This window comes from Mirounga angustirostris, unplaced genomic scaffold, assembly GCF_029215605.1.
Source record: "Mirounga angustirostris isolate CCGP_5_RB_7025 unplaced genomic scaffold, mMirAng1.0.hap1 SCAF_2, whole genome shotgun sequence".
Lineage (NCBI taxonomy): Eukaryota > Metazoa > Chordata > Mammalia > Carnivora > Phocidae > Mirounga > Mirounga angustirostris.
Window position 1 is genome coordinate 20706792 of NW_026991710.1, and position 21052 is coordinate 20727843.

The window sequence follows — 21052 nt, forward strand, 5'->3', positions numbered from 1 at the left end:
AGATCCGGGAGGTCAGCCCGCACAAGAGCTGATTGGTGCCAGGTGCCCTACATTTCCTCACTTCCCAGGTCCTGAAGGGAGCAACCAGTGCTGTGGGGGTGGGGAGGGCCTGGAAGGGAGTGGCCAGCAGTTGTCCAGTGCTCTGGGCCTGGTCCGATGGCTCTCCTGGCTGCCTGCCCCTGGGGTGGCGGTGAGGAGGGAAGGAAGGGCTTAGGTGTGTGGGCCTGTCCCTCCTCTTCTTACCAGGCAGAGCCCAGCACCCTGAACCCCCAACAAACAATGATGGAGTACGTGAATGTATCCGAAAAGGAAGTATTGCACGAGGTGAGATCATTGCCTCATCAGGGAAGTGTTTGTGAAGAGGGGACGGGCTTGGACAGATGGTTGGACTTGGGATAGGGAAGACAAAAAGAGATCCAAGAAGGAGGCGTGGAGACATTCCACAGAAGTGTTCTTTTGCTTTTTGGAGGGACTGGCAAAGAATAAAACTGAGGGCCTGGAGCTGAATGAGGCCAGCACAGGCCTCACAGAGTAAGTCAGTATTCCAGACAACATCAGCGGGTCAGATCCCTTGCCATGATGTCCCGTTCCTCTCTGCTCAAGTGCAAGTGAATGTGTGCTGGACCCATTGTTTGCGGTGCTCGAAACGACTGGGACATTGGACCCTGGAAGTGTCCGTTTCTGTATTTGCTAGACACTTGGTGATCACTCAGAAATCCCGTCCCTGAAAACATAATTGAAATAGGCAAATAATCACCCTTCTTAGACCTAAGTGCAGACGAGAGTTTCCCAAGCAGGGCTGCTGTGACATTCAGGGTGCAGTCTCTTGATGCATCCGCTCTATCCAGCAGATCTTGTCCATCCCAGCTGAAGGTGAGGACGAACAACCACTCATGGGTAAAATGCAGGCTTGATTTGTTTCCTAGTCAGGGACCCAGGGCATCCCTTCAGCAAACCCTGTATGCGGACTCCTCCATTCACAAATGTAAGGGGCCCTACGATGTGTAGTCTATTGAGCACTGGGAGAAAAAGCATAACATATGGGTCTTGCCCTCTGAAACTTAAATCCCAGTTGAGAAGGCTATAGAGATGTGCAGAAGAGGTAGGAGAACGATTCTAGAGTGAATTAAGATTATAAAAAGAGAGGTCGTAGAGGGTCACGATAATTTTCAAATTCTTCCTTCAAACTACTCTCGAGCGGAATAAGCCAAGTATATAGGAACCCCTGGCAAGTCTGTGAGTAGTTCAAAGTAGTCCCTTGCAAGCTCAAAGCAATGCTTTGTGTCCTATCTTTTTTTAAATTTTGAATTCATAGAAGTCTTGCACTCTATACCATAATGTCCCTGCTTGTTTTCCCATAATAGCTGAAAACCACACAAAGTTACAACGTGTCAAACACTATTCTGAGAACTTTTAATACATAACACACTTAAGCATAACAATCTTTCATTAGTCATCTTACCCTAATTTGACATACAGGGAAAACAGAGAAGCAAAGGAACTAGCCCAAAGTCACACAGCAAATGGCATCACTGAGACTTGAAACCAGGCAGTTGGGACCTGAAGTCTGGTCTCTCAACCTCTAGACCGGTAGTTCTCAGCCCCCAAGGGACATTTGCCAATGTCTGGAGACCTTTTGGGTTGTCAACACTAAGGGTGAGGGGTATGTCCTGAATAGAGGCCAGGGAGGCCGCATATCCTACGATGCACAGGACAACTCGCACAAGCAAAGCATCATCTAGCCCTAAATGTCAGGCTGAGAATGTGCTCCACGGGGAAATATCACATCTCCAGTGTAAATCATCCACCAGTCAAGCTGCTCAACCTCCCTGTCCCCCAGTTGTGGGAGTAAAATCAGCGCTCCAGGAAAATAGGTTTATGTCATGGCCAAGGATATTGTAAATCCGGGCTCCAACCTCACTGACAGGTTGAGCTGTGTTTAAAAACTCTTGTCACTCCCCTGCCGGGTGACTTTGAACAAGTTGCTTAATCTCTTTTTGCGCTCCAGGTTTTCCTGTTTGCAAGTGGGGATGAGCATGCCCCCTTTCTTGCATAAAGATTGCAGGAGATAATATGTGTCAAGGCCCAGCACAGTACCTGGCCCCTCGCTGGTGCTCATTAAATGGTAGTTATTAGAAATGAGTGGCTGTGTGTATGGCCGAGAGCCCTATGGTCACACAGGCGCCACCTGCCTGGTACGCAGGGATGATCCGAGAGGCCTGCAGGACTCAGGCAGGGGCGGAGGGAGGGCTTGGACAGAAAGATGGGGGGGGGGGGGGCCTATGGAGGGGGGTGTTACCTAGGCAAGAGCAGAGAGTGACACCCTACAGAGAGGATTGGGGTCCCAAATTTAGGCCAGTGTGATGTGAGGAGGGGGATCATTTAGGGGGCAGTGGGCAGTAAAGAAATGGGGAGTCCATACAATCACAGCTGGGTGTTAGGAAAGTTAACCGGTGAGAGACACTGGGGCCCAAACCAGTTAAACAGGCTGCCATGTGTTGGTTGAGTCAGGAGGTGCTGGGGCTCAGCCTAGGGAGGTGGCACGGACAGGGAGCCAGAGACCACAAGCCACGATGCTCCCAGCTCCAGTCAGCAGGTCCTGGTGCGGGCTGGGTGCGCGCGGGGGCGTCGGAGATGAGTTTGCAGTTCTGGGAGGCTGATAGCGGGAACTACCAACAGCCAAGATCCACGGAGGGGGGAACATCTGGGGTGATGGGGAAGTGCCGACTGCTCGAAGGGGCCCCGCAGACAGCAACGAAGGGACGGGAGGCTGAGGTTTGCAGGTGGAATGCTTTTGTGCCAAAAGCTGGAGTGGCAGGTGCTTTGAGACTGAGTTCACCGAGCTCTTGCTTCCTCCCTGGGCTCTGTATGCGGAAGTGGGACGCTGACTTCTGCCGCCCCAGTGTTGAGAGGCATCTTCCCACGTGCCTAGTAATGGGGCTTTCATCAGATACAGGGCATTATTGCGTGACTCATCCCTTCCAGGACCATTCCAGGCCTGGAGCTGAGAGGCAAGCATGGACGCTGGAGTCAGACGTGTTGTGGCCCTGGGCCAAGTGGCTGTATCCCTCTGAGTGCTTTGGTTTTCTCGTCTGTAAAATGGGAGTAACACTAACCCCTCTCAGGGTTGCTGGGAGGAGGAACCTGAACCCATTGATCGGACAGGTTACTGTCCCAAACACCTTGCAGAGATTAACTCATTGAAGCTGCCTAATAACCCAGTGGATTATGGACTGTTATAAGCCCCGTTCTGCAGAGGGGAAACTGAGGCACGGAGTCAGTCGAGTAACTGGCTCGGGTCACAGTGTATCTGGGGCAGAGCTGGAGTATGATTCTGAACCTCTGTGCTATGTAAAGTACCCAGCCTAGCGCCTGACTGAGATGAAGAGCTCTAAGATTGTTTCTTTCCCCAAAACACTGGGGCTAAGGATCCCTGTGTTGGGAGAGTCACAGAGGTGACTTTACCTACGCTCTCCGAAGCATGGGGGACTGGCTCTGTCTTTTCTTATCTCTGTGCTGTCTCAAACCCGAACCAGTTCACCTGCAGAGTGGCCTTAAGCTGAGCTTAGAGCTCTCTCAGGCCAACCTTGGTCTCCTCCCCAACCACCCAGCTCCACCCCACCTCCCCTGCCTGGGCTCCAGCCTTGTAGCTGCCTCCCAACACCCCCCAGGGAGCCCCCCCGCCCCCACCCTGCCCCGGGTCCAGCAGGCCTTGAGAACAGCAGGCTTTGCCCCACCTTTGACTGTCAGCTATAAGAAGGCTCTTCATCGAGCCTGAGGGAGGAGTCGAACCTGTGGCAGGCACAGCAACTCCAGAAGGCCGCACGTCAGAAGCCGGCCTGCTCCTAGAAACCAATCGAATGCCATGCAGAGAACACCCAGCCCAAGAGCGTCTGTCAGAAAAGGCTCAGGATTCAAACTGACCCGGGTTCACAGCTCTACACCTTGGGGCCTTGGGCAAGTTACTTAGCCTTCTTGTGCCCCAGTTTCGTCATCTGTGTAATGGGAGAATAATAACTCCCCGAATGGGTAGCTGCGAGGTTGAGCACAGCCCAGCTCGGTAAATACTGGCTCTCTCGATGGCCAGGCAGGTCCCAGCATCCTACTCGGAAAGCACGTGAGGCCTGTTGTGTGCCGGGCCCTGTGTTGGATGCTTGTTAAGTTGAAAGGCAAGCCAGTGCCTGCAAGACGTTCTTCCCTGTGATTGTGGAAGAGCGTGTCATGCCCTGCAGTTCATGGGGAAAGTCGAAATTCCTTAGCCTAAACAAGTTGATGAAACCCCTTCATGATGGGGACACCCAGAATCAGCTTACGTCCTGGCTTTATCAGTACGAATAACAGTGCCGGCGAGGCTGTCCCTGAACCATCATACTTTGTGGGTCTGGGGTTGGGCTGCATTTCTTAAAAGAATTGGGAAATTTCTTTTTTTTTTTTTTTTTTAAAGATTTTATTTATTTATTTGAGAGAGAGAATGAGAGAGAGAGAGAGAGAGAGAGAGAGCATGAGAGGGGGAGGGTCAGAGGGAGAAGCAGACTCCCCACCGAGCAGGGAGCCCGATGCGGGACTCGATCCCGGGACTCCAGGATCATGACCTGAGCCGAAGGCAGTCGCTTAACCAACTGAGCCACCCAGGCGCCCCTCTTTTTTTTTTTTTTTTAAGATTTTATTTATTTATTTGAGAGAGAGAGAGTGAGAGAGAGCATGAGAGGGGAGAGGGTCAGAGGGAGAAGCAGACTCCCCACTGAGCGGGGAGCCCGACGTGGGACTCAATCCTGGGACTCCAGGATCACGACCTGAGCTGAAGGCAGTTGCTTAACCAACTGAGCCACCCAGGCGCCCAAGAATTGGGAAATTTCATACAGAAGAAAAATAAGTCACCCACAATCCCATCACCCACTCTGAATCCCATGCAGCATTCCCAGATCCTATGAGAACATGCTGTGAGTGGGACGAGGAAGTACCTTTTCAGTTTAGCTAAAGCATTTTCCTGGGTTTTTTCTTTTCCTGGTTCTTTATCACCTTTTTAATGGCATGCTATTACATCGCATGGACCTAGCATGGTTAATACTACAATTACCCTGTTTTTACTTTTCATCTCTTTGTCAGTGCACGGTGCGGCAACGTCTTTTCGGTCGGCATCGCATTCATTCAGTCAACCCCCATTTATTGGGCATCTGCCAATGTGCCAGGCAGAGATGCAGACCCTCAGGATGCAGTGATGAACTAGACAGAGCCTCTTTTTTGGGGGTAGAGCTTACATTTAGGTAGGCAGGAAGTAGATCCTTTTAAGAAAAGTGGGAAAGGAGTCAGATAGACCCAGATTCTGGGAACATCTCTTCAAAGAAGTGATCAGAACAGGGAGGTATTTTGGATTTTCTGGGAGAAAATATTCCTAGATTCTTAATTCCTAGAAGTGCAGTGACTAGGTCAGAGATGTCTTTTTAAAAATAAAGCACTTTATAGTGGTGCTCATCTCACTGCATCTTCTCCAGCATAGCATATTATACCTAAAAAATAATTCTCTGCTGATTTGATTTTTTGAAACTCATCTCCCTGTTCTCTTTTGCATATCGTGGGTTGTTAGTGGGGCCAAAATTCTTATTTTGCAGTATTTTAGCCACCTGTACTTCCTCTTCTGTGAATTGTTTGTCCCAGTGCTTTGTCCTGCACCTGTCTAATGTGTGTCAAAGGACAAGGACCACAAGGAGTGGACTTCCAAGTATGTCAAGAGCCACACTTACTGTCCGTGTAAGCAAGAAAGGCTTTGTTGGGAAAATGGGTTATGAGGAAGTCTCTATCAAAAGTTAAAAGGAATGTGGTTCTGACAAAGGGTCATTAATCCAGGCTGCATGGCATGGTCCTAATTGCCTGCTTAGGGCCAGGCACTTCCTAGGTATTGCCACTAAAGTTGTAACCCTGCAAAGTAGGAAGAACTATCCACATTTTATAGGTGGGGAGACATTTATGCCTTTATGCTCAGAGATATAAAAAGGACATTCCTAAACACACACCCACTGATAAGTGGCACCACTGGGATTCGAGCCAGCTCCAGTGTGTCACACTGCTCACAGAAGACAGGGTGGTAGGCAAAGCAGGCAGAACGTGTATGAGCATCTACACGTATGTTAAGTCCACTGGATGAGGTTCGACGCAGATCTTTAGCCTAGAAATAAAAAGCGGATGGGGGAACCCATCGGAGGACTTGAGGACTTGGTGTTCCATGAGTTGATGAAAATGGATAGGTTCGCATCCACTTGCTGACTAAAGGAGAGTCAAGACAGAGGCTGAGAGAAGGAAGTGAGAGAAACCAAGGCAAGTTCAGCTGACTTGAGGCTAGAGTGGAAAAACACTGTAAGACATAGTTTGATGTAGTGACAGCTGAGGCGAGCAGTTGAGGGAGACCCAGAGGTGGAAATATGGCACTCAAGAGCCCACACTTGGGGCGCCTGGGTGGCTCAGTCATTAAGCATCTGCCTTCGGCTCAGGTCATGATCCCGGAGTCCCGGGATCGAGTCCCACATCGGGCTCCCTGCTCGGCGGGAAGCCTGCTTCTCCCTCTCCCACTCCCCCTGCTTGTGTTCCTGCTCTCGTTATCTCTCTCTCTGTCAAATAAATAAATTAAAAAAAAAAAGAGCCCACACTTGGAAGGTACATAAGCACAACACCCTTCATCTCTCCCGAATCTCTGTGGCCTCTGGTTCTTCCTGTCGTAGCACCTGAGTGTGACGCCTTTGAGTGGCTGCTTCTTGAAGCTCTGTTTTCCGTCCACAGACCATGGCTCCTTGGCCCGAGCTAGAAAATGCCCAGCCCAACCCCAGTAAATACATGGAAGGGACCACTAGTCAGCCGTCCACCACACCTGAGAAAGGCAAGGAGCCCGACAAAAGTAAGTGCTGTTCGTCCTGCCCAGCCTGGCCTCCTGTGAGGACCCTCGGAGATTCAGGTCTGACCTGTATTCCTCATGGCCTCCATTGCTTGTTTGGGTAGATGACACCAAGACGCCTGTGACCAAGATCGAACTTCTGCCATCCTATTCCACCGTGGCACTGATAGAGGAGCCCACCGAGGTGGCAGACCCCTGGGACCTGCCTGAGCTTCGGGACACCGGGATCAAGTGGTCAGGTAAAAGTGGGGAGGGGGGACCCCCATCAGTGAGGGGTTGGGCTCACGGTCTCCACGGTATCGTCTCCTTTGTGTTGTCCTCTTCCTTCCCGGTGCTCTGATGCCCTTCAAACAAAGGTCCTGGCTAGGGATACCTCCCGGCAGTCTTGGAGGCTTCGAGTCCAAGCACAGTGTGAGAATCGGGGGACCTTTTGTTCTCCTACATCCAGCACACGTGCTAGCATTGGAGTACCAGCCAGGCCAGGCACCGTGGTGCTCCTTATAACCCACTGTGGGCCGACTGGGTCCCGGGAGCTGTGCTCTGCATGCAGCCGTGAACAGTCGAGGTCCCTGCTCTGAGATCTCCTGGATGGGGGGCAGGGGCGTGTCCTCACCTAAACGTGGGCATCGAGGAAGGCTTCCAGAAGATAGAATATACAGCCAGCATGGCTGGCATGCAAGCAAACGCTGCATTTCTTTTCCGGGTGCAGGGTGTAGGGTCTGTCTGCAGATCAGACAGCTGGGAGGGAGGAGGTGAGAACCACTGTAAGAGTGAGCAGAGAAAATAGCATCCGAGGACATAGCATTCCAGGATGTGTGAGCGCCCAAGCCCACCTCCAAATGGAGGCCGTGATTGCTACCTTGCGGCCACGTTCTAGAAAGTATTCTGTGCTGTTCTGAAGGTGCTCAGGAGAGCCATTATCTCTGACCCCACACTTAGCAGGTGCCAAGTGCCCTTAACTGCCTCACTCAGCAACACTGGTGCAGCTGAGCATGGAGTCTGGTTTGCCTGTCAGTGCCCCAGACCCCACCGAACCCCTCCTCCCCAGAGCTAATCCTTTAGAGACTTCACCACAGGCTTCAACTAAATGGACTACAGTGGTAATTGCTTTGAAAACTGCAGTCATGGATGCGTCCCATCTCTCGGCCTTGTTTAGCCCAACCTGGGGCGGGGGGTGGGGAAGGGGAGGAGGGGGAGCTCTGAGCTCATTGCCAGACTTGTGAGTTTCAGGCCCTAACAGCCTTCCTCCCTTTTCCCCTACCCCAGAGAGAGACACCAAAGGGAAGATTCTCTATGTCTTCCAAGGAATTGGGAAATTTATTTTGCTTCTGGGGTTTCTCTACTTCTTCGTGTGCTCCTTGGATGTCCTCAGCAGTGCCTTCCAGCTGGTTGGAGGTATGGATGAAAGGGACAAAGACCTGGGGTGGGGGGATTTTCGTGGTATTTGGTTCAAATAGGCACAAGTCAGCAAGTCCTCTCCAGTTGCAGCCTCTCAGCCTGTTTTAGGATGAGAAGTCACCTCACATCTTGTGAAGTTATGCCCCTATTTTATAGAAGAGAAAACTGAGGTCTATAAAGGGGCTGTGACTGGCTGAGGTAGCTTAGGCCAGCAGCCAGGGCTGGAGCCAATTCCAAGCTGTCGACTTCCTGTGTTTGTCCACTGACCCTGGACAGGAAGCTGTCTGACAGAAGGACTTATCTCAGGGATCCCTGCTGTCTTGGGCCTCCCACCTGAAGAGATTATTAGCTAGGAGTGCTCTCTAAGCTAAAGCAATTGTGGAAAATCAGGGCTGGGCCTTAGCTAGAGAAGGACAAGGGTCCCAGAGTTGGTGGATCTGCATCCTTAGCAGTTTCTAAACATCTTCCGGGACTGAATGTGGCTATACAGTGTGAGGGGGGACCCAGGAGTGAGATCAGTGTCTGCTTGGTCACCTGTGTTCCCCTGATGGGTGACGACATTGATAGCCAGCACTTTGAATGCCTCCTGGCGTCCTGCACATTCCTTCCCAAAGCTCTTCCCATTTACGAGGAGCATCCGGAGGCTGAAAGAGGTCATGCTGCCCAGCCCTTTGTTTCATAGCCTAGAGCTGGTGTAGTGGGATCCAAACTCAGATCCCAGTGACATGGAAGACAGTCGATTTTTATACCCCTTGGTGCCTTTCTTGAGAACTCATCTTTGTGACCTGGGAGAATGGGGGGAGGGGGCACTTGTGGGGATGGATGAGGGGCAGACTGACCTCCTGGATGCCACTCCCAGTCCCCCCTGGTCCAAGGCAGCATCAGCAAGGGCTTTCACTCTCTGAGTACCTGACAAGTGGCCTCCACCCTCTGGGCCTCAGTCTTCAATAGATGGGTTGGGGAATGGATTGGTGGTCTTGGGCATCTGAGGTTAGGCTGGGGCTGGAGAATGGGGGTTGGGTAAGGTGGATAGATAAGAATGAGAATATCCATTCCTGGGAGATAAATCTTCTGAATGGGGAATACATCCCAGAGACAGGAATGAGGGCATCAGGAGACTCACTTGACACCCATTGGGCCAAGTAGAGTTGAGGCCAGGTTGGTGACCAGAGAAGGCTAGAGGAGGGCTTGCTGTGGGAAGGAATGACAGAAGTATGGAGCAGGGTGAAGGGACGAGGAACAAGAGGTGGTGGGGGTACATGGGGAGCTAGCTCACAGACGTGGAGGCCTGGTGCCAGGGCAGCACTAGCAAGAAGCCCATGGAAGTAAGAGTCCATAGGTACCAGCTGGGCTGGAGGCGGGCCTCGCCATCCCCCCTCAGCCAGCTGACTGTGTCTAGAGACTACCGGTGTATCCGGTGTCCGCCGAACATTCTTGTGACCGTGCCCTTGTTTTTTTCAGGAAAGGTGGCCGGACAGTTCTTCAGCAACAACTCCATTATGTCCAACCCCGTGGCGGGGCTGGTGATTGGAGTGCTGGTGACTGTCCTGGTGCAAAGCTCCAGTACCTCCTCGTCCATCGTCGTCAGCATGGTGGCCTCCTCACGTGAGTCCAGGCACCTGTGGGCCCAGACATATTCCAGGCATTTCCCTGTCCAGCTGGGGGGCCTGGGATTTACTCTGAATATGTCCAGGCTGGTCACCGGTGTCTTCCTGTCTTGAGCAGCTGTGACGTGCCCTGCCTTGTCCCAGGCAGCGTCCTGTTTCCATCCCCGTGGCTGGGTCTGAAAATAGTCCCCGAGGCTTGAAGACTCAGCTCTGAATTCTCTGGAACTGTATTGTCCAGTCCAGCAGCCACTAGCCACATATGGCGATTTAATTTTGTTTAACCTCAATTTATTTTAATTTAAAAGATAAAAACTAGTTGCCGGGTTGCACTAACTATGTTTTAGGGGAGCGATAGTCACTTGTGGCCAGTGGCTGCCATATTGGGCCATGTAGATGAGGAACATTTCCGTCACTGCTCAGTGCTAAGAATAAAGGCGTGTAATCCCATCACGCACTGGCTTGGGGACAACTGAGCTTGGGAAGCTGGCATTCCGAACTTGAACCTGCTGATAGTTTGCTCTGGCTAAGTTGGGACAGATACTCGGGGGGGGGGGGGAGGCTGCAATTTAAACAGGTTAATTTTCAGCTCAAACCAGCATTTTTAGCAAAATTAACTAGATCTTTTCTGGGCTAAATTAGAAAAAGGTATTCTTCAAAATAATTTTCCTTTCAGGGCAGCTGGGTGACTCAGTCAATTAAATGTCTGACTCTTGATTTTGGCTCAGGTCATGATCTCGATCTCAGGGTGGTGGGATCAAGCCCCGTGTCGGGCTCCATGCTCAGTGCGGAGTCTGCTTGTCCCTCTCCCTCTGCTCCTCCCCCCACTCATGCTATCTCTAAAATAAAATCTTAAAAAAAATCTTTACTTTCATATGTTAGAACATTGTGACAGTGTACTAATTGTGTTAGAAAAAGAAATTTGCCATGATAAATACACAAGTCCTTAAACATTGTTTCCTGTTTTCCCATAAGTTGGCCTTGCATCTGTAATAGGGAGGACAGAGAAATTTAGAAAGGCACTTGTAAACTGGGGTTCACAGAAAGGCTTCTTCATGGAGTCTGCGGAGTCCCTGAAATTATGTGCCTGAAATTTTTTTGGTACACATGCATATTTCTGTGATGAGCTGTCCTAGCTTGCATCAGATTCATACCTGGTGTCAACCCCAAAATGGTTAGGAAAGGCTGCTTTGGCAATTACCAGCTTGACTGAGGTCAGTCTGGCCACATCGGGACCATGGCCAGGCTGCCTTCCTAAGCTTGCTAACTCACTTTCTCTCTTCCGCCCTCTAGTGCTGAGTGTACGTGCTGCCATCCCCATTATCATGGGGGCCAACATTGGGACCTCAATCACCAACACCATTGTGGCGCTCATGCAGGCGGGAGACCGGAATGAGTTCAGAAGGTAGGAGCTCAGAATCAGCCTTTCCCCGCCATGAGGCTCATTGATTTGGGCCAGGTTGCCATAACTACCTTTAACTAGCCCATGAGAACATGTTGGTCATTCCTAGAGCTCTTAGAAGTAACCATAGTGGAGTACAGCTGGGGGTTGGGATCACATACTTACCAGCTGATGAAACTCAGCTCCCTGGTCTGCATAGCCAGGATCATTGGCTGTCACCACTGTTGTCCATAGGACTAAAACCAATCCTACAGGTAAATGCTTAGCAAGGTACTTGGCAGGCAATCGGAGCTCCCTAAATGCAAGCCCTAGCTAGAAGCTTCCCTGCCATGTTGGTGTAGTTAAAACAAGCCCAGTTAGGATAGGATTTACTATCCCGCTTAGTCAGAAATAAATATAGCCTCCTAAAGCTTCCTCTTTGGCTGAGCTCAACCCCTGCCACCACCTCTTTGTTCTTCACTTGCATGCCAATGAAAGGCAAAATACAGTTTTTGTGGATGCGGAAGATCTGAAAATGGGGCGGGTTGAAACAGGCAAAGGGAACCCTTTCCTTCCAAAAGGTTAACAGGAAAATGAAGCACAATCTTCTAACTGCCTTCTAACTGATGGGCTTTTTCCAGAAGTTCTTAAAACAGAGAAGCAGTTTGTCTACGTGATGCAGTCACCCCACGGGTCGGGCAGACAGCATTATGCAGGCTGGCTGGGTGGTCAGCAAATGCCATCCCTCTCCTCTTGGTGAACTGGCAGGTGGCAGAGGTCCTCCGAGTTGCTCATTTCTGCTCAGACACAGCTAACCTTCTTTGGTCCCTGATGAAATGTCCTGAGGGTCGCAATAATGATACAACATTATCCAGGGGGGTTGTTAATTTGATCTTCTCAAGAAGCTGAGTAGACTTTTCTTTGCCCCATTTCATTAATACAGAAACACAAAGAGGTTAAATAACTTCCCTAGGGGGCATGGCTGGGACTCAATCTAGGTTTTCTTCCAGATTTCAGGCTCTTTTCACTGCTACATATGAAATATAAACTCGCCAGATACAAACATGATCTATGAAAGTGCCTGCACATAGGAATATAATTGAACTAGCCCACCCCTCATTTGTTTTATTTAAATAGATTGCTTTCAGTAACATCTTTGGAGATGTGCATCATTCTTTCCTGGTGGCTTGGAATACCTCCGTAGGTTTCCGGAAAAGTAATGATGATGATATCTGACACCTACAAAGGCTCTTAAAACATTTTGCCAAGGGGCGCCTGGGTGGCTCAGTTGGTTAAGCGACTGCCTTCGGCTTAGGTCATGATCCTGGAGTCCCTGGATCGAGTCCCGCATCGGGCTCCCTGCTCGGCAGGGAGCCCGCTTCTCCCTCTGACCCTCCCCACTCTCATGTGCTCTCTCTCTCATTCTCTCTCTGTCAAATAAATAAATAAAATCTTAAAAGAAAAAAAAAAACATCTTGCCAAACTACTAAGAAATATTTACATCACTTTATATCGCTTTATGAAGATGTCTTAAATCACCTTTTCTAGGAAGAATAAGTTACTTTTAAAAATATTAGCTGATATGGTAGGCAAAGATTTGCACTTACAAGTAAATAAATTGTAAATACATTTTACTACTAGTGAAGTTAAGCATTTCCCGCACAGGTTTATTAGCTTCTGTCTGTTCATGTCCTTTTTTGGTTTTAGGTGTTTTTTGCACATGCAGATGTGTTTTTTTAAAAAATATTTTATTTATTTGAGAGAGAGAGGGCACGAGTGTGTGGGTGGGGGGAAGGGCAGAGGGAGAGGGAGAAGCAGCCTCCCTGCTCAGATCCGTGGGCTCCATCCAATCCCAGGGGCCCCATCCGTGGGGCTTGATCTGAGCCCAGGACTCTGGGATCATGACCTAAGCCGAAGGCAAATGTTTAACCAACTGAGCCACCCAGGTGCCCCAACATGCAGATGTTTTTTAAAGGAAACTTTTTTTATTGAGGAAAAAAAAAAATCTCATTTCTCAATCTGGAGATAGGATGGAATTTAGGGGAACGTATGAACCTTCTCAGATCTAAATTGTGGTGTATATTGGCCTTATTTCCTGTGCAGGCCATTCAAACGTTTCATCGGAGTCTCAAGAGCTTAACAAAGTTAAGAACTCAGTTGAGGGCTTTAGTTACCACCATACTTCCGGCCCCCATCTTTCCCCAGGAAGACTGTCTTCAACGGGCGTGATTCAGAAGTGGTCTTCATGCGGCACTTCCAAACGGTGGCCACTGAGCTCACTATTGCAGCCATAACCTGTCTACTTCCCTTTCCCCCACAGAGAGAACTGAGTACTGTCTGGCTTGTGGCAAGGGCTCTGCTGGGCAATGGGAGACCAAGGGTCCTGGTCTTCTATTCCCCTATGCTTGCTGGCCCTCAGTTTCCTCATCTGCCAAATGGGGATATTGATACCGCCCACGTGGGGATTGCTGTGAGAATGTGAATGGGACATGGATAGGTGACCCCCCCTCCCCCTCTGGCAGACAATGCCATCCATGACCTGCCTAGACTGGTGCCCATTTGCTTGTTCACTAATCCGACTGTTGGCTTGGGGTGGGATTCTTATAGGGCTTTTGCAGGAGCTACTGTCCATGACTTCTTCAACTGGCTCTCCGTATTTGTGCTCTTGCCCCTGGAGGCAGCCACCCATTACCTGGAGATCCTGACGGACCTGGTGGTGGAGACCTTTAACTTCAGGAATGGGGAGGATGCCCCAGCACTTCTGAAAGTCATCACAGACCCCCTCACGAAGCTCATAATCCAGGTAACCCAGCCTCCTTCAGAGAGGGAAAGGAAGGAACTAACTCCTCCCCTCCCCACCCCCGCCATCCCCCTACTCCTCCCAACTGGGCGGAGATGGAGAAGCACAAGGGTCTATAAACGCTGCTCTTTGGTCGCCTCTCAAAAAGGCCATGGGGAGGCAAGACTTCGGGGACACCGGGTAGCGGAACTGGCTTTTTTGGTTTTCTTGACCTCAACAAGAGTCATCTTTATTGGGGTGGGAGCGGGCAGTGACCAGTGCTTCTCAAGACTCAGAGACTCCATTGGGTGCTTGGGACCATTTTATTGCCCCTACTGACCTCGGCACCCGTGGGCTCATGGATAAAGCATTATCCTGCTCCTAGCCAAAGAGGAAGGTTGCTGTCCTTCCCTTCCATCTCACCCCTCTGCTCCCTAGGATCATTGAAATATTGTTGAAATAAATTTTAAAAGGTTTTGTGGTTGTTACCTTGGAAAACAGGTCAGCTGAGACCTTGCCCCTTATCACCCCTACCTTTGGGTTTGCTGTCATCCAATGACCATCTACTGCGTGCTCCTAGCTACCAGCCCGTTGTTTAGAGGATCATTCATTTCTTTGTCAAGCACCTGCTAATGTCCAGGTGTGGTGGTCCATCCTGGGGTGCCGATGGAGTGAGTCCTGACTCACTCCTGCAGGGGCTCTCGGTCGGGCTTATGTTGTTGAAGCCCCTTTAACTAACAGAAATTCCTATGTGCCTGTCCCTCCTCTGTGCTGGGGACGTGTTGATTCTCTCCTGTCTGTCTTCCTTAGCTGGATAAGAAAGTTATCAATGAAATCGCAATGAATGACGAAGCCGCCAAAAACAAGAGTCTGATCAAGATTTGGTGCAAAACTTTTACCAATGTGGTATGTTTCTAAGAATGTTGCTGGGTGGGCAAACTCTTGCATCTGTGCTTTAAGCAAAAGTTTTCATTCAATGTGGGCAAATGAGAGGTAAGAGGAAGTAAAAATTGGCCTGTGAGAATCCTTAAGGAAACAAGTCTTTGAATGCTGGATGGACAGACAATGCAGTAGGTCCAACCCATTTTGCCCCACCCTGAACCGTGTATACATTATTCCTGGCTTGTTATTTTCATGTCTTCCGTGGCCACCTGTGTTCCCATTTATGGAGGGACCTGTGGAAACAATGCATCACACGTACAGACACACACATTGGTGTGTGTCTCTCTCCTACTTGCCACATAGCCTGCCAGTCCCCACCAAAAGTGAGTATTGTGGACTATACATCCCATTTCTCAATGTTTGTCATCCAGACTCAAATGAATGTCACTGTCCCTTCGCCTGAGAACTGTACCTCGCCTTCCCTTTGTTGGTCGGACGGTTTGTACACCTGGACTATCAAGAACGTGACCTCCAAGGAGAACATTGCCAAGTGTGAGTGGAACTCAGCGGAGCATCAGCCATGGGGATGGGCTGTCTGGGAGATGCTGATGGTGTTCTTTATCTGTGTGAAGCCCATTAAGTGAAGGAAAGCAGTGCACTAAGGATTCACTGAGCACCAGCATTATACCAAGTCATGAACTACGCACTTTCATAGCAGCGAAAACAAAGGCTCAGGGACAGGTCCGAGTTCCCACAGTGAGGGGCAGAACCCCGATTCCTCTGGCGGTTCCATAATGCACCAGAACTCATCAATAGATTCCAGAGTGCTCCCTCCGTATGCTTTGGTATCCCTTAGGCTCTAGGGAGACGCCAGCCAGATTTGCAGGAGATGTGGGGCCCACACAGAACAGAACAGATACATTCACCCTGAAGTCATGAGTCCCTGCTATACAGCAGGCCCCATTCAAGACCCTGGAGCCATAGCACTGATCAAGGCAGTGAGCCTACATGATGCTCCAGTTCTTTAAGAAGCTAGACTGTTGCCCTAGGAATCTTGGCCTAGACATCTTTAACTCTTCTGATCATTCCTTATATACCCATGTGTGTATCTCTGCTTCTCTTCCTCTTCTCCACACCACCCACATTCATTCTGAGCAGTAAAGGTTCCAATGTGGTTTACCTCACAGCATCCATGAGTCTATCACCTCCCATGTTCTTGGTGGCACTATCCATCCATCAATAAAACCATATAATTGTGGGGCCACAGAGGACTTCTAAAAAATAAGGAGTTTTACAGTTAGCAATAGCTCCTACTCTGACTTGCCCATCCTACCTTTGCTGCTCAGACTCTTTGTTGTAAGTATCCTTGGTTTCATGAGTAAAATACACCATGGGATTTAGAGGTAGAAGCAAGCGCCCAACTAACTCTGTGACTGCAAGGATTTCACTTCATGCTCTAGCCTCATGAGGCCCCACTGGCTAGAACAGAGCCTCAGGGTCACACTTAGCTGCAGAGGGAGACTGGGAAGTGTGGTCTTTATTCTGGGTTGCATAGGTCAAGCTAACAACCAAGATTGTGTTACTGTCATACAGAAAGATGTTGGGGAATGAGTAACAACCTGTGGCCTTGGGGGGGCCCCATGGCCCTCCTAACAAGGGCTTTCCATTGTCTTTTCAGGCCAGCACATCTTTGTGAATTCCAACCTCCCAGATCTTGTTGTTGGCATCATCCTGCTGTTAGTCTCCCTGCTGGTCCTCTGTGGCTGCCTGATCATGATCGTCAAGCTCCTAGGCTCCGTGCTCCGGGGACAGGTAGCTGTTGTCATCAAGAAGACTCTCAACACTGGTAGGCACCCTGACCCACCTCCCCTGCCAATTCTGGGCTTTCTAGGGCATGGCATCACTGTGGCCACTCCCGGGGTGGTGGGGGGCGGAGGGGGGCTCCTTTAGATTTTTATCTAGCAATGGCCTCTGCATGGAGTTTCTCTCTTGGATCTGATAAGCTGAAGAAGTTAAGATGCCATTTGCCCTTGAAATCGTCCTTGGTGTCTTGGGTGGGGTCTGGGGAAGTAGGCACAAGCTTCTGTCACATTTGAAAGGTCCTGAAGAAGAGCCAGCTCAAATCCAGAAATCTGTGAGATAGACCTTCCTTCTGGCAGGTTTTCCTATACCCAGGCCTTTCGGGTCTGTCAGGATCCCTTAGGAAAAGGGTAACGGATGCCCACCCTGCTCCCCACTTCCCTTCAACTCTTGGGAAGAAAACATGGTTCCAGACAATACGTCAGCATCTTGAGGCAGCCAATGCAACCCCACTGGCCAGGAGAAGCTCCTGATGAGTATGGCATCCTGGCCAATGAGAGTGTGCCAAGCCAAGAACATCCCTCCCCATGAAACCTCAGTGAAATGGGGCCAAGAATATCTGCCTCCCAGGGTTGTCCCAAGGTTGCCATATGGCTGCGCTGGGTGACTCTGGGCACCTGCTGGGTATGCAGGGCCTAATCCCATATGGGTGGTACCAAGAGCTCCGTGTATGGGACTTCTGAGCTGCTGCCCTGCCTCCATGCTCCTTCACAAAGGTGGAAGATCCACAGGCATCGGGAGGCCAGGCCAGGCAGAAGGACAGAGGCCCCAGTGCTCCAAGTGCTCTGTGGGAGGAAGGTGGTTATTTGGGTGGAGTCTTAGTTCCACTGCTATAACAAATTATCCGAGGCTGGGTAGCTTGAACAACAGAAATGTATTTCTCACAGTCCTGGGGGCTGAGAAGTCTGGCCTTGGGGTGCCAGCATGGTCAGGTTCTGGTGAGGTCCCACTTCCTGATTTACAGATGGCCACCTCCTCACTGTATCCTCCCATGGAATGAGTAGAGAGGAAGCAAGATCTCTGTTCCACAAGGGCACTAATCCATTCATGAGGATTCCACCCACATGCACTAATTACCTCCCAAAGGCTCCATTTCCTTATACAATCACTCTGGGCGTTAGTGTTTCAACATATGAATTTTGGGGAAACATTCAGCCCATGACATGTGGGTTTAGCATCTCTACTTCTGAACCTCAGTGGATGTGTGTATTTGTCTTCATAACACACGCACATTCTTGGCTCCACCATCCTAATGTGCAAGATGAAAGGATTCTAAAAATCCGATTTGTAATTTCTGACCGTGACGTGGGGTGGGGAGGCTGCCGACCTGATCCTCTAGCCCAGCCCATGCCCCTCCAGGTCCTCTGGAGGTGCCAGCTGGGACTCCAACCCAGGCCTTCCTTAGAAGACCTGTGACAAATCTCTTTTCCTTCTGTCTCCTAGATTTTCCCTTTCCCTTTGCCTGGGTGACTGGCTATCTGGCCATCCTTGTGGGGGCAGGCATGACCTTCATCGTGCAGAGCAGCTCCGTGTTCACATCCTCTATAACCCCACTGATCGGTGAGTTTCTCCCTCGCTTCCCCTTGTTGCCACTACTATCTCCCATCATCCCCTGGGGCTGATGTTCTGGTTTCTGTATTTTCCTGCCAGGTATTGGTGTGATCAGCATCGAGAGGGCGTATCCGCTCACGCTGGGCTCCAACATCGGCACCACCACCACAGCCATTCTGGCCGCCTTGGCCAGCCCCGGCAGTACCCTGAGGAGCTCACTGCAGGTTAGGAAAGGCTGCGCGGGTTAGGGGCTCTGGTGGGCTACAGCCCCATTCGTGGGCTTGCCAGCAGATGGTTTTGAACAAGAGCCAAGTTTTTCTCTATGTTCAACACTGTGAGACCTCCCCCATCCCTGGTGGTGGTTGAAACAGAGGCGGGGGGGCCACTACTTGGTAGAGGAGAGAAAGAATATTCAAGAAGCATAAACACTTCCCATCTACTCGCTCCCCTCTTGGGGAACTCTGCCTGGACATTGGGAGGTCACTTGGGCTCTGGGCTCAGAATTTAGAAGAATTAGGGAGACCTGCCCAGATCACCTCAGTTACTTGGGCAAGAAGACCTTTGGCATTTGCATTCTTGTCCTGCCTTTCCACACTAAGTGACCTTAGACAGGTGACCTAACCTTGAGCATCAATTCCCTCATCCGAAACCTGGGAGCCATATCTCATTAGGATTATTCTAAGGATCCGATGTGACTCTGTCCGGACAGAAATCTGAGTGTAGAATATAAATTTGAGCCCTCCACGTAACTGGAAATTTTCAGTAGCCACATTTTAGAAAACTGAAACAGGGAGATCAGTTTTAATAACGTATCTGATTTAACTCATTATTTCAACATGTAATTGATTAAAAAGCTGGTGAGATGTTTTACCTTCTTTTTTGGACTAAGTTTTGGAAATCCAGCGTGCTACACTTGCAGCCCATGTCAGTGTGGGCTGGCCACGTGCCACGGGCTCAGCTGCCACACGTGGCTAGTGGCTACCATATTGGACAGCTTGGTCCCGAGCCCCTCACATGATGCCTAGCGCTGAGGGGGCCCACGGGGAAGGGGCGAAGTGCGTGACCTCTGGAGCCAGGCTACTTGGGTTTGAACCCCACCTCTACCATCTCCTACCTGTGTGACTTAGGGCAGAGCCTCACCTCCTCCTCAGTTGACTCCGTTGCCTCCACTGTCACATGGGGATCATGATGGTCAGCAGCTCCGAGGATGTGTTTGGAGGATTGAAGTAATCCACATGGAGCCAGCTATCCAGCAAGCTGCTCCTTTGCACCCCCCCCACCCCCCCAGCTCTTAACTGCTCAGCCGGAAGCAGCAGGGTCAAACCCTGGGCAGCATCTTCATGAAATTCATTGTTAGATTTTTGCCTGGAGGACTTCAGGTGGACTGAGCTGTGATTCATCTGGTCACCTCGCTCGCCCTCCCCCCCACCTGCACACACACACACACACACAGTAAGTCCTCAGGTAATGCAGGCCCCTTCTGAACTGCGCTCTGAACACCAGGAAGACCCCTGACTCTGCTCAGGATGCCTGCAAGATCCAGCTCCCCGACAACCCCAGGCACCAGACCCACTCACCTGTCCCACCTCTTGGTTGCAGATCGCCCTGTGCCACTTCTTCTTCAACATCTCGGGCATCTTGCTGTGGTACCCGATCCCGTTCACCCGCCTGCCCATCCGCCTGGCCAAGGGACTGGGCAACATCGCAGCCGAGTACCGCTGGTTTGCCGTCTTCTACCTGATCTTCTTCTTCCTCCTGATCCCGCTGGCCGTGTTCGGCCTCTCGCTGGCCGGCTGGCCCGTGCTGGTGGGCGTGGGGGTGCCGATCCTCTTCGTGATCCTCCTGGTGGTGGTCCTCAATGTCCTGCAGTCGCGCTGCCCGCGCCTCCTGCCCGGGAGGCTGCAGAACTGGAACTTCCTGCCGCTGTGGATGCACTCGCTGCGGCCCTGGGACGACGTGATCTCGCTGCTCTCCGGCTGCTGCCAGAACCGCTGCTGCTTCTGCTGCCGGGTCTGCTGTCGCACGTGCTGCCTGCTCTGCGGCTGTCCCTCGTGCTGCCACTGCTGCGGCTGCTGCCGGCGCGGGGACGACGAGCCCGAGCTGCCCGGCAAGGCCCCCGAGGCCTTTGATAACGTGGCCCTGAGCCGCGAGGTCCAGGACGCGCCCCCTGCGGCTCCGGGGGAGGCCCCGGGCGCATGGAGCGCCTCTGGCGGCACGGCCTTGTAGGGGGGCGGCAGGATGGGCCCCCATCCCCCCGGGCGCCGCGCGCCTTCCCCTGCCTGGCGGGGGGCCGCTCCCTCCTGAGACACGGTGTTCGCGGCAGCCCCCCACTTGCATGGCCCTCGGCCCGGTGCGTCAGCCCGCACGGGGGCTTCCTCTGGGCGGGGGCTCCCCGGCTTCGCTGGCGGGAAGGTGCGCAGCGATCCTGCGAGGCCGGGAGGGACGAGGGCTAGGGATGATCACACCGCCCAGCCCTGCCCCCGCTGGGTGGCTCCGCAGGACCCGGCGTCAGACTCCAGCCGTCCTCTTCCAAAGGAAGCCCCGAGGGAGGGATCCGTGGAAGGTTCTCAAAGACGCACGTGTCAAGTGTGCACGTGATGATGTGACGGTGAGAACAACGCTCAGCCATGCCTCTCTCTTAGCACAGATTTGCTTCAACCAAGAGCAGGAGTCCTTGCCCCAGACCAGACCCCTTCGGGGGAAATTGTGTAATT

The 21052-nt window shown here is 51.3% G+C and overlaps 1 protein-coding gene across 1 annotated transcript; it reads left to right on the forward strand.

Moving 5' to 3' along the window:
- The first annotated feature begins 6774 nt into the window (after positions 1-6774).
- On the forward strand, positions 6775-20621 carry SLC34A2 (solute carrier family 34 member 2). Its single transcript, XM_045881818.2, has 12 exons — positions 6775-6886; positions 6988-7122; positions 8150-8278; positions 9743-9886; positions 11179-11290; positions 13874-14069; positions 14856-14951; positions 15359-15479; positions 16606-16773; positions 18231-18347; positions 18438-18562; positions 19938-20621. Exons 1-12 carry the CDS (start codon positions 6775-6777, stop codon positions 20562-20564), a joined length of 2082 nt encoding a protein of 693 aa, XP_045737774.1. The 3' UTR covers positions 20565-20621.
- Positions 20622-21052: the final 431 nt, after the last annotated feature.